This window comes from Lepidochelys kempii, chromosome 4, assembly GCF_965140265.1.
Source record: "Lepidochelys kempii isolate rLepKem1 chromosome 4, rLepKem1.hap2, whole genome shotgun sequence".
Lineage (NCBI taxonomy): Eukaryota > Metazoa > Chordata > Testudines > Cheloniidae > Lepidochelys > Lepidochelys kempii.
This window is the reverse complement of record NC_133259.1, coordinates 126,202,686-126,217,498: the sequence shown is the minus strand read 5'-3', so window position 1 is coordinate 126,217,498 and position 14,813 is coordinate 126,202,686. Positions and strand designations below refer to the sequence as shown.

At 37.3% G+C, this 14,813-nt stretch overlaps 1 protein-coding gene across 2 annotated transcripts in view; it reads right to left on the bottom strand.

Moving 5' to 3' along the window:
- Window positions 1-14,813, bottom strand: part of RNF212 (ring finger protein 212) — a 37,606-nt gene that overhangs the window by 4,160 nt on the left and 18,633 nt on the right. Inside the window, exons 7-14 of one of the 2 annotated variants that reach the window (XM_073342839.1) lie at window positions 13,023-13,079; window positions 9,676-9,734; window positions 8,686-8,750; window positions 8,528-8,588; window positions 7,045-7,090; window positions 4,316-4,379; window positions 2,067-2,139; window positions 656-852 (exon numbers count right to left, since the gene is read on the bottom strand). In XM_073342839.1, coding sequence (XP_073198940.1) covers window positions 656-852; window positions 2,067-2,139; window positions 4,316-4,379; window positions 7,045-7,090; window positions 8,528-8,588; window positions 8,686-8,750; window positions 9,676-9,734; window positions 13,023-13,079 — 622 coding nt within the window. The remainder of the gene's footprint in view (window positions 1-655; window positions 853-2,066; window positions 2,140-4,315; window positions 4,380-7,044; window positions 7,091-8,527; window positions 8,589-8,685; window positions 8,751-9,675; window positions 9,735-13,022; window positions 13,080-14,813) is intronic. The other variant, XM_073342840.1, reaches the window with a different exon arrangement.

Below are 14,813 nucleotides of genomic sequence, written 5' to 3'. Positions count from 1 at the left end.
AATTGAGGTGTAGATGTTTGGGCTTGGGCTGCAGGCTGAGCTCTGGGACCCCACAAGTGGGAATAGTCCCAGACCCTGGACTCCAGCCCAAACCCAAATGTCTACTCTGCAATTTTATAACCCCACAGCCCAAACCCTGTGAGCCCAAGTCAGCTGACATAGGTCAGCCATGGGGGCTTAATGTAGCCTTATATTCAAATAACATTACATTTTAAAATATCTCTTAGGGTATTTGCCAAAAAGGTCAGTGGTAATAACTTCTTATTCAAGTTTTTTGCCTCGGAATAATTACAGATTTCAAGGGATTAACTAAGGGAAAAAGAAGTACATTAAAATTGCCATCACAATAGCTTTTATCAAATTATTATATAGATTGAATTTTTCAAAAGTGGAACTTTGCTTAAAAGCAAATATTAAAATTACTAGATTTAAGCTTCTCTATATCTTTATTCCAATATCATCATACAAATTAAAACAAAAGGTACATTCTCAACTACTCTAAATATTGTATGGAAGGCTTCACATTGTGTTGATATTATACCCCAAAATTTCCAAAATTATAAATTGTGCATTGCATAATCAATAATTTATATTGTACCTTGAAAACTTTTCAAGGCAAATAATTTAATTTTGATAATTCATAGAATTTACTTGCCTACATGTTGCCTCTGTAGAAGACTGGAGATGGTGATTGGCTGTCTTGTTACAGATGTCTGTGAGAAAGGTGGTGTACATGCATACAACTGAGGAGTTCTGAAACGAGGAGTATCCCATAAGCCTATTCTAGTACTTTGTGATCCAGATGATGAAGTGAACGAATGTCCATTATTTGGTATTCTTAGTGGTGTTGATCTGTTAATGCAATCAGTGAAAAGATCTGAAACATTTTTATACTTCAATAGATTTCAAAAATTGTTAAATAAATTCTCAAAGTTTATATTTTAAAGGAAAAAATTATTATCAGTTATTTCACACATACATGTATTATTTATCAGAATGTTAGACTGTTGGGTGACATTTTTGCAAACAACTGAAAGACAAGACAAGGGAGAAAGTGATGAAACAGGAAAAAAGGACTTTTTATATTTGTATTATGTATTTTCATATCAATCTGAAAATGTATAATAATATGAAATTAATAGGTAGCAGGTTTAAAACAAACATAAGGTCACACAACACACCTCCAAAAGTCTAACTGGGTTCAAAAAAGAATTAGACAAGTTCATGGACGATAGGTCCACCAATGGCTATTAGCCAAGATAGTCATCCTCTGGGTGTCCTCCAAGACTCTGACTGCCAGAAGCTGGACTGGATGACAAGTAACAGATCACTTGATAATTGCCATTTCTGTTCATTCCCTCTGAAGCATCTGGCACCAGCCACAGTGGGAAGACAAGCTACTGGGCTAGATGGACCAGTGGTCTACCCCAGTATGGCCATTTTTCTGTTCTTATGATTGAAAATTGTGGATGCAATGCACTTGCATGGTCTGGAACCATACCACATTGTTCTGTGATTTCCACAGTTCGTGCAAGTTTAAAAACGAGGCTGGTCAATACTTGGATGAGAAACTTCTAAGTGAGATGTAGGTGCTGCAGGAAGTGTTTCAGGTGATTTAGTGGGTAGCACTATTCTCTCTGAGTAATTACAGAAGCCATATCCCAAGTATAATGAATGCAATATTGTGCTGATGGAAGTGCTGCCTTTCAGATGAGACATAAAACAAAGATTTTGGCCACTTTTTTCACATTAGAGACAGATTTTTGTGTGCAAATACCATGATTGCAGGTGCAAACAGCTATATATACTCTAACTGCCTGTGCAAATTTTGGAACCCATAGTTTCAAAATCAGGCCATCCAACAAGAATAAAAACATGTATAAATTGCAGTTAGCTTGCACAATATCTTTTCTTTTTTGGAAAGGCAAAATACACAATTCAGCCGTTACACTACATAGATTAAGTAAGATAAAGTAGATTAAGTAAGATAAAGTAAGGCAAGATTTAATTTCATTCTCTTTACAAAACCTGTAACATTTTGAAAAGCATGAGCTGTATCTAGTTACCTTAGAGATCCTGCTGTGCTATTTTGACTTGCAGTTGGTCCCGATGATTGACAACTTTTATAAGAAACACTACCTATAATGATTTAAAAACTATATTAAAAATTAAGTGCACCCTTTACTGAAGGTATCATTTTTGGAGACAAAGGTAAGAATCTTAGTTTATAAAGTTTGGGCCAAATTCACCACAGGTTTATGCCAGCATAAACAATGGTGGAGAGCCCTGAGGACAAAAAGTGAAGGATAGAGGTAGGCACGTTGTGGCGGCAGAAAGTGACAACTAGTATGTGGATGAGGGAGTAACATAGTATTAAAATTGTGTACAGCTGTGTGAATAGCTAATTTTTCAGTTCACTCACCATACAAAAAATTTTAAACAAAAATTTATTTCAGTTGACCCAACACAATTTTTTTGGGGAGTTTTTCAATAAATAAAAAAAAGTGTAAGGGTTTTTTTTCCAACTGAAATAATCTGACAAATTCTACATCAATTTGTGAAATGTTGATCAAACCAAATCTACATTTTTTGGTAAAAAAAGGGTTTGGGTGAAAAAATTTGCCCACCTCTTTTGTTAGTTTCTTTTTCCTGCTCTTGTCAATTAAAATATTAAAATAGTATCCACGAGCTGCTTCAATTCTCCAATTATTGTTTCTCTCTTTCACCCATCCTTTCTTAAGAAGCTTTCCTTAGTTTACCAAGAAATTGCTCTCCGTATTAATATTTAGTTTTGCAAACATTATGCCTCTTGTACCAGCTTGCTTTGATTCACTGAACTTTGTCAACTACAAACCTTTGTTTTCTTTGGGCTGAATCCTGAAAAGTGCAAAGCATTTAATTTTATTTATGTCAGAGGCGGTGCTAGCCCATTAGGAGCTCTAAACAGGAATACTCCTCCCTAACACATAATAAAAAGCGAATAGGGGCCCCCTTGAGCTGCTCAGGGCCCTAAGCAATTGCTTAGTGTGCTCATGCCTAGCGCTGACTCTGGTTTACATTTATGCTCAATTTTATTATTTAATTCATTTCATGCATTTATTTATATTTAAACATCATGAGAAAATGGTTATCCAAAGCTCTAGACATACAGACATCTTGAAAGGAAATATGTAGCTTCGGAGGATCTGAACATTTAAATAAAATATGAAATAGATGATAAAATCATTATTGGTTACTGATAAGTAGTAAGAAAAGTATGTGTATTACAATTACAAAATCATGTGTATTGCACACAAACTAAGGATTCAATCCGGCAAGGTGCTGAACAATCTAGCCCTGATCCTGTGAAACACTTAAGCATGTGCAGAACTTTAAACTTTAAAATATGAGGAATGCCATTGCAGCCCTGGAGCACCTTTGCTCCAGCTTTTTTACATCATGTAAAATGGCTAGAGGAGCGTAAAGGGCCCCTAAAAATTCTTTATCCAACTGGTAGAGAATTACCCTGGTGCAGGAACTGCAGAACCCAGCCATAAGGCTGCCTCCTGAGGACTCCCCCACAAGCTGTGATATAAGGAAGCATGTTGGGGATAAGGCTGGAGGTGAGAGGGGCATATTGGAGATGGGTCTACAGGATACAGCACTGCGGAAGATCTGGGAAACATTGTGGCACACAGTACACCCCAGGAAGGTTTCCATAACATAGACATGCCTCCAGGGTTGTCTAGTTTACCTCAGGGACCTCTCCAACCGCAGAACTACCCACTACTGGGAAGGTGCAAAGGTAACTTAAAGCCACCATAGCCATTTCCCATTCTCACCCCACCCTTGTGCTAGCAGAAATCAACTCTTATGAAGCTTCCAATTTGGACTCTTACTTTCATTAACAAACTTCATTTTTTCCTTTTCATACCAAATGTCTGTACTAAGACAATGTTAATCTGTAATAACTAATAAGAGAGTATACGAATCAAGTAAAAGGCTGTGCATGCACCACAAGTAAATCACTTCTGTTTCTGAGCATTACATTAGTCTAATTGTTCTGCAACTATTAACAATGGTTGTTTAGCAAACATTACTTAGTTTAAAGGAGGTCACCCACTGACCACTTCATTTCTGCTTCTTAACTAGCTCCTTCTTACTGGACTGATCTCTCCACAATACTTTTCTTACAGCTCAGAGGGCTCAAATCAGCAATCCATCCCTATTCAACAAATCACTCAAGCATGTATTTAACTTTACACATATGCTTAAAACTAAGCATTATAGATATATAATACATTATGTCTAGACAGGTACTTAAAAAAAATCTTACCCATACGTCCATCATGAGGTGGGCTTATCAATGACAGTCTTGTTGGACCAGTCACTATCTCAGGCTAAGTGCATGGAAAGGTATTAATAATAGTATAATACATGAGCTATTTATTAATGCACTTTAACAATAAATTATAGATATTTTATAAAACATTAAGGTAAAACATTTTAAATAATTTTGATAAATACTGCTCAAATGTGAGACTACTCTTCATGCATAGTACTTAATGCATAATGGTACGGGTGTATGCAGCATTCATGTAGTTTGAACGTAGTACAGCACATATATATGCTGCCTTCATTTTCAAAATGATGCTCACACATAGTGTTTTCTATTTCCCCTCCATGCCTCATTTCTCTACTCAGTAGCCCTCTCAGAACCTTTTTCTAGCAACCAGCACTTACAGTAATTCAACAAAATAGCTCTTTTCAACTGGGCTTCAGAGATATTTTCATTTAACATATATAGCTATAAAGCAAAAACTCTCAGACAAAATACTGGAGACAGGGTTGATAGTATATATTAGTAAGTTAAAGATAAAAAAAATTACAAGACTGTTCAGACCTTATGTGAGATAAAAACAAGGAAAGATTGGAGGCTAGTGCCATTACAGCAAAAAGTTAAGATTGTCTGGGTGCCTTAACTGTGCATTTGCATCCCTTAAAATGTTGAGATTTCTTTTAAGTTTAACCTTAACTCTGAAGTTCCTGCATACGGATGATAGAGGATGATTACAACATTCTTGTAATGTTAACATTTTGGGATTCATTTCAGAACAGATTTCAAGCATTTTGCTATATGACTTGGTAATGGCACGTGGCTATATCTCTATTTATTGTATTCAAAGGATGGACTATTAGAAACTAACTGCTAGAATTTAACAACTAGTGCTTCAAAAAACATCCTTGTTCTGAAAAGCATGCAAGCACTTAAACATGCTGCGATAAATGAAGTGGTGGGAGGGAGGCAACTCCCTTTTATGGACACCAAGCCACCCAGTTAGCTATAAAATTCCTCTTGGTAGCTGTTCTCTACTTGCTTTACCTGTAAAGGGTTAAAAAGTCTGACTGCATGCATAGGTAAAAGGAAGTGAGTGGGCACCTGGCCAAAAGAGCCAATGGGAAGGCTAGAACTTTTCAAAATTGAAATAAGACACCCCTTTGTCTGTATGTGGTTCTTCTCCCAGAGAGCAGGGACACGGCTGGAACAATGCTGTAAGAGCTTGCCCAAGGTATGAAAAATCATCAAATCATACCAAGAAACTACTCATTTGAAACACCAGATATGTAAGTAGATCAGGAAATGTCTAGGAAGACGTGATTAGGTTTATCTCTTTTCATAGAATCATAGAAGATTAGGGTTGGAAGAGACCTCATCTAGTCCAACCCCCTGCTCAAAGCAGGACCAACACCAACTTTGTCAAGCCAGGCCTTAAAAACCTCTAAGGATGGAGATTCCACCACCTCCCTAGATAACCCATTTCAGTGCTTCACCATCCTCCTAGTAAAATAGTGTTTCCTAATATCCAACCTTGATCTCCCACACTGCAACTTGAGACCATTGCTCCTTGTTCTGTCATCTGCACCACTGAGAACAGCTGAGCTCCATTCTCTTTGGAACCCCTCTGCAGATAGTTGAAGGCTGCTATCAAATCCCCCTCACTCTTCTCTTCTGCAGACTAAACAAGCTCAGTTCCCTCAGCCTCTCATGTGCCCCAGCCTCCTGATCATTTTTGTTACCCTCTGCTGGACTCTCTCCAATTTGACCACATCCCTTCCATAGTGGGGGGCCCAAAACTGGATGCAATACTCCAGATGTGGCCTCACCAGTGCCGAATAGAGGGGAAAATCACTTCACTTGATCAGCTGGCAATGCTCCTACTAATGCAGCCCAATATGCTGTTAGCCTTCTTGGGAACAAGGGCACACTGCTACTTATATCCAGCTTCTCATCCACTGTAATCCCCAGGTCCTTTTTATGCTGAACTGCTCCTTAGCCAGTCAGTCCCCAGCCTATAGCGGTGCATGGGATTCTTCCATCCTAAGCGCAGGACTCTGCACTTGTCCTTGTTGAACCTCATGAGATTTCTTTTGGCCCAATCCTCCAATTTCTCTAGGTCACTCTGGACCCTGTCCTACCCTCCAGCGTATCTACCTCCCCCCACAGCTTAGTGTCATCTGCTAACTTGCTGAGGGGACAATCCATCCCATCATCCAGATCAGTAATAAAGATGTTGAACAAAACCAGCCCCTGGACCAGCCCCTGGGGTACTCCGCTTGATACCAGCTGCCAACTAGACATCGAGCCGTTGATCACTACCCCTTGAGCCCAACAATCTAACCAGTTTTCTATTCACCTTATAGTCCATTCATCCAATCCATACTTTTTTAACTTGCTGACAAGAATATTGTGGGAGACCATATCAAAAGCTTTGCTAAAGTCAAGATATATCACGTCCACCACTTTCCCCCTATCCACAGAGCCAGTTATCTCATCATAGAAGGCAATCAGGTTGGTCAGGCATGACCTGCCCTTGGTGAATCCATGTTGACTGTTCCTGATTTTATTTCTTTATGGCTTGTGGAATCAGCCTTGACACATGCTTAAAAATAAGCATGTGCTCAAGCATTTTCCTGAATCAGGGCCCGGGAGTCTAAGAGTTTCTTTATACAATGATTATCAGCATATAGGAGAACCCAAGTTTGTATACCTAGAAATGAACTCACTTTCCTCACTGGGGAAGGTACAGGGTCAACCTCCATGGATTCTACCCTAGTAATACAAAATAAATTTGCATGTTGTAATAATAAATAACAAATGTATTCTAATTAAAATAATATTATTGAAAATTATATGTTATATCCTCACATCCATGAATGACAAATAATATATTATTGCAGTATTTATTGTACTATTTTAGTTAATATAAATACATTTATTTACAGCTCCTTCATTTGTATAGACAATAATATTATTCTGAATTATGAATAAAACATGCTGTTTTAAAGAGTATCAGTTACAGGTTATGAGATCTGCTCTGCTGTCAAAACATGGAGAGTTATGGCTGAGATTTTGAAAGACGCCTAAAGGAATGAGGTGCCAAATCCCTTTGAAATTTAATGGGATTTGGGCATCTAACTCTTGTAAACTCTGTTGAAAATCCTAGTTTATGTGTATAAATGAGAGGAAAGCAGATTAAAAACAGCATTAGAAACAGATATGAAAAATATGGCCAATATTTTAAAAAGTGATTAATAATTTGAGGTTCCTAACTTGAGACACATTATGGAGATCCTGATTTTCAGAAAGTGCTGATTTCCTACACTCTGAAAATCAGACCTCTTTAAGTCACCTCAAACGGAGCTCCAAAAATTAAGTCTCTCAAAATTAAGTGACTACACTTTTGAAAATCTTTTTAAGAAATTAATGTTCATTGTATTGTCATGTACACTTAAATATTAGAAATGCAGATTCTGACATGATATTGGTCTCTCTCGGACCAAATTCTGCTCTGAATTATAACTTGTGCAATTCCATTAAAGACAGTTTGGGGTTTGCACAGAAGTAAGTCAATAAAGAATTTGGGGTTAAATTATTTTAGAGATTGAAACAAAAATATAGGTAGGAATTATGGTCCCAATTCAGCATGGCTTAAGTACATGCCTAACTTTAAAGATGTGAGTAGATCCACTGAAATCAGTTAAACTACTCACATGCTTATTGTTGGGCACATAGATTCATAGATATTAAGGTCAGAAGGGACCATTATGATCATCTAGTCTGACCTCCTGCACAATGCAGGCCACTGAATCTCACCCACCCACTCCTGCAATAAACCTCCCACCTATGTCTGAGCTATTGAAGTCCTCAAATCATGGTTTAAAGACTTCGAGACATGCTTTAATACATTGCAGAACTGAGGCCTATACCAGTAATACAACAACATTTAGTACTTAGCTGACTAAACTAATTGCATCCTGAATTCATTGACTACTGTACCATAAATAGCTGTCGTTCTCATCAATTCTTTAGTCTCACTACTGAGGAGAGACTAGATACTAAAATTAGAATATATATTAGTGTTTGGGCTCATAGCCAATAGGACATATATTCTTCTAAAGTAAATATAAGAGGCTTCAGACAAATACTAATTTTAAACCTCCCATTGTTCCTAAGGTTTTCAGTGATAATTAATGGATCTGTACCTACATTTCTGAGGTTGATGGGCAGCTGGGATGAAGTGAGTACGGAGAATATCCATTCTGTTTTGCTGAAGGAAGTAAAGTAATTAAACTGAATGTTAGAGCACGGTTACAATCAATGGTACATATTTCATAGTTAATGTTTTAAATTAGTACTTCTCTTACTGGAAATGGGATTTCTAACTGTAGCGGAAACTGCAGGTCGAGTAGTTTGTTGGGGAGGCCTCATGCTAAATGCAAAACAAAAGTTACAATGGACAAAAATTAAACAAAAAATATGTTTGAGTTATATAACTACCATCTATTGCTCTTTTATTGTGCAAAGTTGCTCATAAAAAATGTATATGATTAGCTATAAAGTCTATTATATGTGTATTATATTGTCCACACCAATTCCTCTATCCATAGCAATATCTACTTATGGTAACATCTGGCAGACTATCTTATTAAAAGGCTCAATATTAAAGTACAAGTAATTGCAATTAACTCTGCAACCTTAGCTTTGTGAATTTCCTCAGCCTTTTTAAATAAAGTTTTCAAGAAAAAATATTGACATGCATGTGTTTATTCATTAACATATCATCCTGCATATGAGATGCAGGAGGATCTGCTGTTTGTGTTTCTGAACTTCTAATGTCCATTGGAATCCTTGTTGAGCACAGAAGCTTTATTCAGAAAACCATAAGTCACATGGAAAACTTGCCAGGCCCATCAGACTTTTTGCAAATATTTCTAGTTAACATGGTGAAGGTTTAAAAATTGTAATTTTCAATTACTTTTAAAAAAAGTAATTTTCAAATGTACATCTATTCAGATCTGAGTCATTGCCTGGTACAAACATAAAATATGGACAACAAAAAAAATGTTAACTTCTTAGAATACTTACTGATTTGAATGTTAAAATAAGAAGCTTGTTTCCTGTCATGTTATGTTTGTATCAGTGGGAAGAGGTAGGATGGCAGAAAATATCATTCATTCATTTCTAGAAAGCTAAATAATAAATTCATCTACTCGCACAAGTATGCGTCATAGAAGAGAGAGGCAAATAAGCATGATTCTTTTTGTATTTTAATTTATATAACTTCTTGTTAAACATGTGGTATTCCAAATGCAAAGCATACCTCAAACTTATCTTTGCTATGCTAAGCCTCTTACCATTGAATCTGATGTATCTGTTGTGTTGCCTTCTTAAGAGATTCTTCCAATTTTGCAATCTATATGACATAATCAAAGACTTATAAAAATTCTATTTATGCGAGACACAGTTTGATTGTCAAACACATAGTTTTATAGAGAGTTTACAGATTGCATCCCAGTTATTCTTAGATACTATTGGCATACCAGTACACAGAAAGAGTCAGCAGAGTAGTGGGTATATGGATCAGAGTCAATTTTATTTCTGAAGATCTACATGTCCATGTTTTTTGGCTGACATAAACTTCGATTTTGATTCTAGAATGCACTGCCATTTTATAAAGCTTTGGTAAAGGGATATTGAGAAGAGAGTTTAAAGGAAGTTTCTATCTTTCTTCTAATTCTTGTCCCTGATATAAAATTGGAGAGAATAAGAATGAAAATAAATGAAAAACCCAAATATAAAAAGTGTTATCACAGATTTCTTTTCTGAGATCTGAAATGCAATTAGCTTTTAAGAGTCCTTCTTTGTACTCTGACTTGATTCAAAAAGAATTTTCAAGAGATACAATTGATTGTATCACATAAAATACATTAAAAGAACATCAAGATTTGCAAAGTCAAGCACTCTAAAGGTCACAACTTCAATGAATCACTTGCACGTCAATATGATTTTTTTTCAGTTTGCTTTAGTAGGTATCTAGGAAATCAAACATTCACACAAAAAATATGATAAAAGAACATTATTAAGGCAGGGGGTCTGTGGAAAAATAATATGTAATCAGGTTAGGTGTACCAGGTTAGTCACACAGAGACAGAGGAAAAATGGATGTGAGCAACAATAACAATTTTATTGGTAAAAAAGGAATGTAGAGTGTCTCCAGCATTCAGTAAAGATGTGCTGCCGTATTCTTCACAAGGCACCACTTAGTAATTAAACATTATAATGCAGTTTAAGCTTTCCACCACAACTACACTTATTTTTTTCTTTCTGCTTTTTAACAATTTTAAAACCATGAAACTATTTTTTTAAACCAACTTCAAATTTCAACATGTGTCCATCTGCTATTCATCCTTAAATCATACCGTTTGTTTTAACTATACAGCCAGAACGGGTAACAACTTGGAGGCTAAGCTGCCTTTTACTTGCAACGGTTGTCTCTGACAGCTCTGGAATAGGTGAATCATCTCCTCCTGGTTCTGCATTTGCAGCTTGTAGAGTTTGCTCAGTTGATTGTTCAAACTCTGGAACGAACTGAAGATGTCGACAGTTTCTGTTGCCTATCTGTCTCAATAGAGTATGCCAGGGACTGGCAACCTCTGGCACGCGGCCCATCAGGGTAATCCGTTGGTGGGCCACGAGACATTTTGTTTATATTAACCATCCGCAGACCCGGCTCCCCCCGCAGCTCCCAGTGGCCGTGGTTCGCCGTTCCCAGCCACTGGAGCTGCAGGGGTCAACATAAACAAAACATCTCGCGGTCCACCAACAGATTACCCTGATGAGCCACTTGCCAAAGGTTGCCGACCCCTGGCATAGATTAAGACCCTAGCCTGCATCTCCCTATTCACCTTGTGGAGTTCAGCTGCGATGTGAAATCATGTACACTGTTCCTTCCAGTATGATGGTCTGTCAAAGATTAAGTTCTTTTGTGCATAAGGAATTATGATGAAATTCTGCAGTTTCTATTGTTACTCTGACACCATGTCAGCTTAGTCACACAGAGACAGAGAAAAATGGATGCTAGCAACAACTTTATTGTAAAAAAAAAAATGTAGACTGTCTCCAGAATCTAGCATTCAGAGAAGATGTGCTGCAGTAATCTTCAAACAGCAACACCTAGTGACGAAGCATGATAATGAAGTTTAAGCTTTCCATCACAATCATATAATTAAAGATTCTATCATAGTGCATGTGCATAAATAGGTTGAATTAAGGTTATACAAACAAGCTTAATCCTGGCATTTCCTAACTTTGGAGTGTTTGATTTGCAACCTTAGTGATGTTCTTTTAACATAGTTTTTTCGTATATAATTGCCCAGGTTTCTATAAAAGCAAACTGAAAAAACCTCTGCCCCTTGAGCTAATGGAATAACTCGTAGCAACAGCAGGTTATCCTCTGTGACACCCTATACCCGATGTGATACCCTGTACCTCTTTTATATGGTTATGATGATACGTTTTGTAGAAAGGATGCCTTGTGAGGTATCATTTAAAAACTCATAATCTGCTGAACAGCATTGTCCTATTAAGATGTGTGTAACATCACTGCAGATAAAATTATGAGATTTTTGCTATATGATTCTTACTGAAATGTGTTGTAGTACTGCGTGACTCCCACAAACCGTTTTCTCAGAGAAAAAGGCACACTGGCATGCCAGCAAGGTGCTAAAGAGCTATTGACTGTTTAATCAGACATTCCTCTGTGGGGGGAGGGAGGTATAAGAAAATAAGAATAAGAAAATTTACAATTCATCTGAAGGACATCTTGGAGTTCACGTAGACAATGGAACTGCCTGGCCCTATGACCCAGCAAGGATTTTTCCAGCACAAAAGGGTTGGAGTATAATAAGTAGGGGAAAAATTCCTCTAGCCACCTCTCCTCTCCTGTCCACCTTATATCACTCTGCACATAACATCAATGAATACTTGAAGAACACTGAAGTAAAGGGAGTGGTACCAGGCTAAAAGAAAATCTGAACTAAGAATTGCTTGCAGCATTTGGTGGTCCTCAGAGTTATTCTGGGTAGCCCTGAGAGACTTTTGGGAAACTGGCAGTTTACAACATCTCTGCTACCATTTGGAATTATAGACTGTGACTCACCTGCTTTGACCTCTCAATAACTCTAATTTCCTTTTCTTAGCTAATAAACCTTTAGTTAGTTTACTATAGCATTTGCTACCAGCATTGTCTTTGGTGTAAGATCTAGGGTACCAACTGATCTGGGTAAAGTGATTAGTCTCTAGGAACTGGAAGCAAACTGACTGTGGTGTGATTTTTCGTCTAAGTAACTGTTTCATCACAATGTCCAGTTTGTTTGGGTGGCAAGATAGACAGGAGAGTCTCAGGAGTCTGTGACTCCATGGTAAAACTAGTATAGTGAGCCAGCAGTTCACATCTGTTACTGGCTTGGTGAAATCTAATTATAGACTACACAACCAGTTTGCAGTGTCTGCCCTGTTTTCTGACAACCTACCCTGAGGTAGGCATTCATGGTTGTGAGCCACTCCAGACAGCATGACAGGTGCTAACAGTCCCCTCTTAATAAGTAGGAAAGTTCAATCAAAAGTTGTTTTCTAAATATAAACCAAAGAAATAAGGCACACAAAACAATCCTCCTTCCCATCCAAAGTCAAGCTTAGTTACCTTTCCTCTATAGTATGCTAATAAGCGTCTTCTGTGTTTTTCTTGAAATTCTGAAATCTAAAAATAAAACTTGTGTAGTAATGGTCTTCAACTAATCATATGGACAAATTGAAATCACTTCAGCTATAGTACATTTCTAAAACATGAAGGAAAAAAAAACTGAAGTGATTCTGTCATCTCAGATCTGCTTAGGCTTCATCAGGGGAAGTTTGAGTCGCAAGACCGAGGTCCCAGTTATGCTGGTACGCCCTGAATATGATATTTGGACATTGGACTATAACCTATGAACTATGTCTAAAAGAACTCTTTGCACCTACAAAGCTCACCATCTCTGCTATGAATCTGCACCTAAATTAATTGAACTCATGTCTGTATGTATATTGATCTTTTAACCATACCGTCTCTCTTGTTTTTTAATAAAGCTTAGTTTAGTTAATAAGAATTGGCTGTAGCGTGAATTTGGGTAAGATCTGGAATATTCAATAACCTCAGAGGTAATGTGTCCAATCCATTGGGTTTGGTAGAACCTTTTCTTTTATATGATGAAATAAGATTTTCAGAAATCATCATATTTGACTTAGGTACCTGGATGGAGGCCTGAGGCCGGGTCACTTTAAGGGAACTGTGTTGTTTGGACTTCTGAGTAACCAGTGAGCTAATAAAGAAGTTGTTTTATGCTGGCTTGGTAAATATAAGTATTGGAATATCCACCAATTTGTGGGGATTGTCTGCCCCATTCTTTGCAGTTCACCCGAATTGAGTGACCATAGCTGGCTCCCACTAGGACCCCGGTCAGAGTGAGACATCCTGCTTAGTTGTTAGTACTTCTTTAGTCAATAGTAACTCTTGCTGAACTCAAAGAATAATTTCCAGCTACTTGGAAACTGCCATATTGTGGCAAATCTCACTAATATGAAGTAGCAGAGTATAAATTTACACACAATAGCATCAGTTTTATTTTTATAGTTGGGTTAAACACATAATGTATTTTTCCAGCAGCTGGAAAACTACAGCACATCTACAATGATTTCATCCTGCCAGGTATATGTTGTTTTTGTTTTCAGAACTCATTGAAAGTCAGTAAAAAGAACACATAACCTAGCAGTGAATTTCATAATTTTTTAAATTAAAATAACATTTTATTGGGGCTTGAAAAATCCAATTGTCAAAATACCAATGTGGCTAGGATGTGATCTGTATCGTCAGTGCAGACAGCACTTCTACTTGTAGGTGGAAATGTATCTTTATCTTAGGTTTAAGTTGTCTTATTTTTATATTATGTTGTTGTCATAGTTGTGGGGGAGGGGTGGCTAGGAGGAAGTTCAGTCCTGTCTCTATGTGCTGGAGTTGTTACTTGCAGTGTTCCAATAAATCCTTTTATTTCTATAAGAAGATATTACAATGCATAGTCTGTGAGGCCAGACTCATGATGGGAGTGGGTGAAAGATAAACTGTTAACTGTATATTTCAGCTGGGCTGGAAGAGAAATGAGTGACTCTCTTTATGCTAATTTCTTGTGACTGTGTCAAAATGGCATGAGGTGTTTTGGGAGTAAAGTATTAGGCACAGGAAAAAACAAAGGCTTGGGTGCCTGATCAAATGTTACTGATAAGGAAGCTGTGAGTATAAAATAGAAGAGAAGCAAGAATAACCAACCGCTCTGTGCCCCTTACAGGGAAAAAAGAAATATATTGTACAATAAAAAACATATTCTAATATATCCAGATCTGCGGCTCAGTACCCAGGCCATGTGCCATGTCCTAAATGAAACTTGGATTTTGTCACATGAAA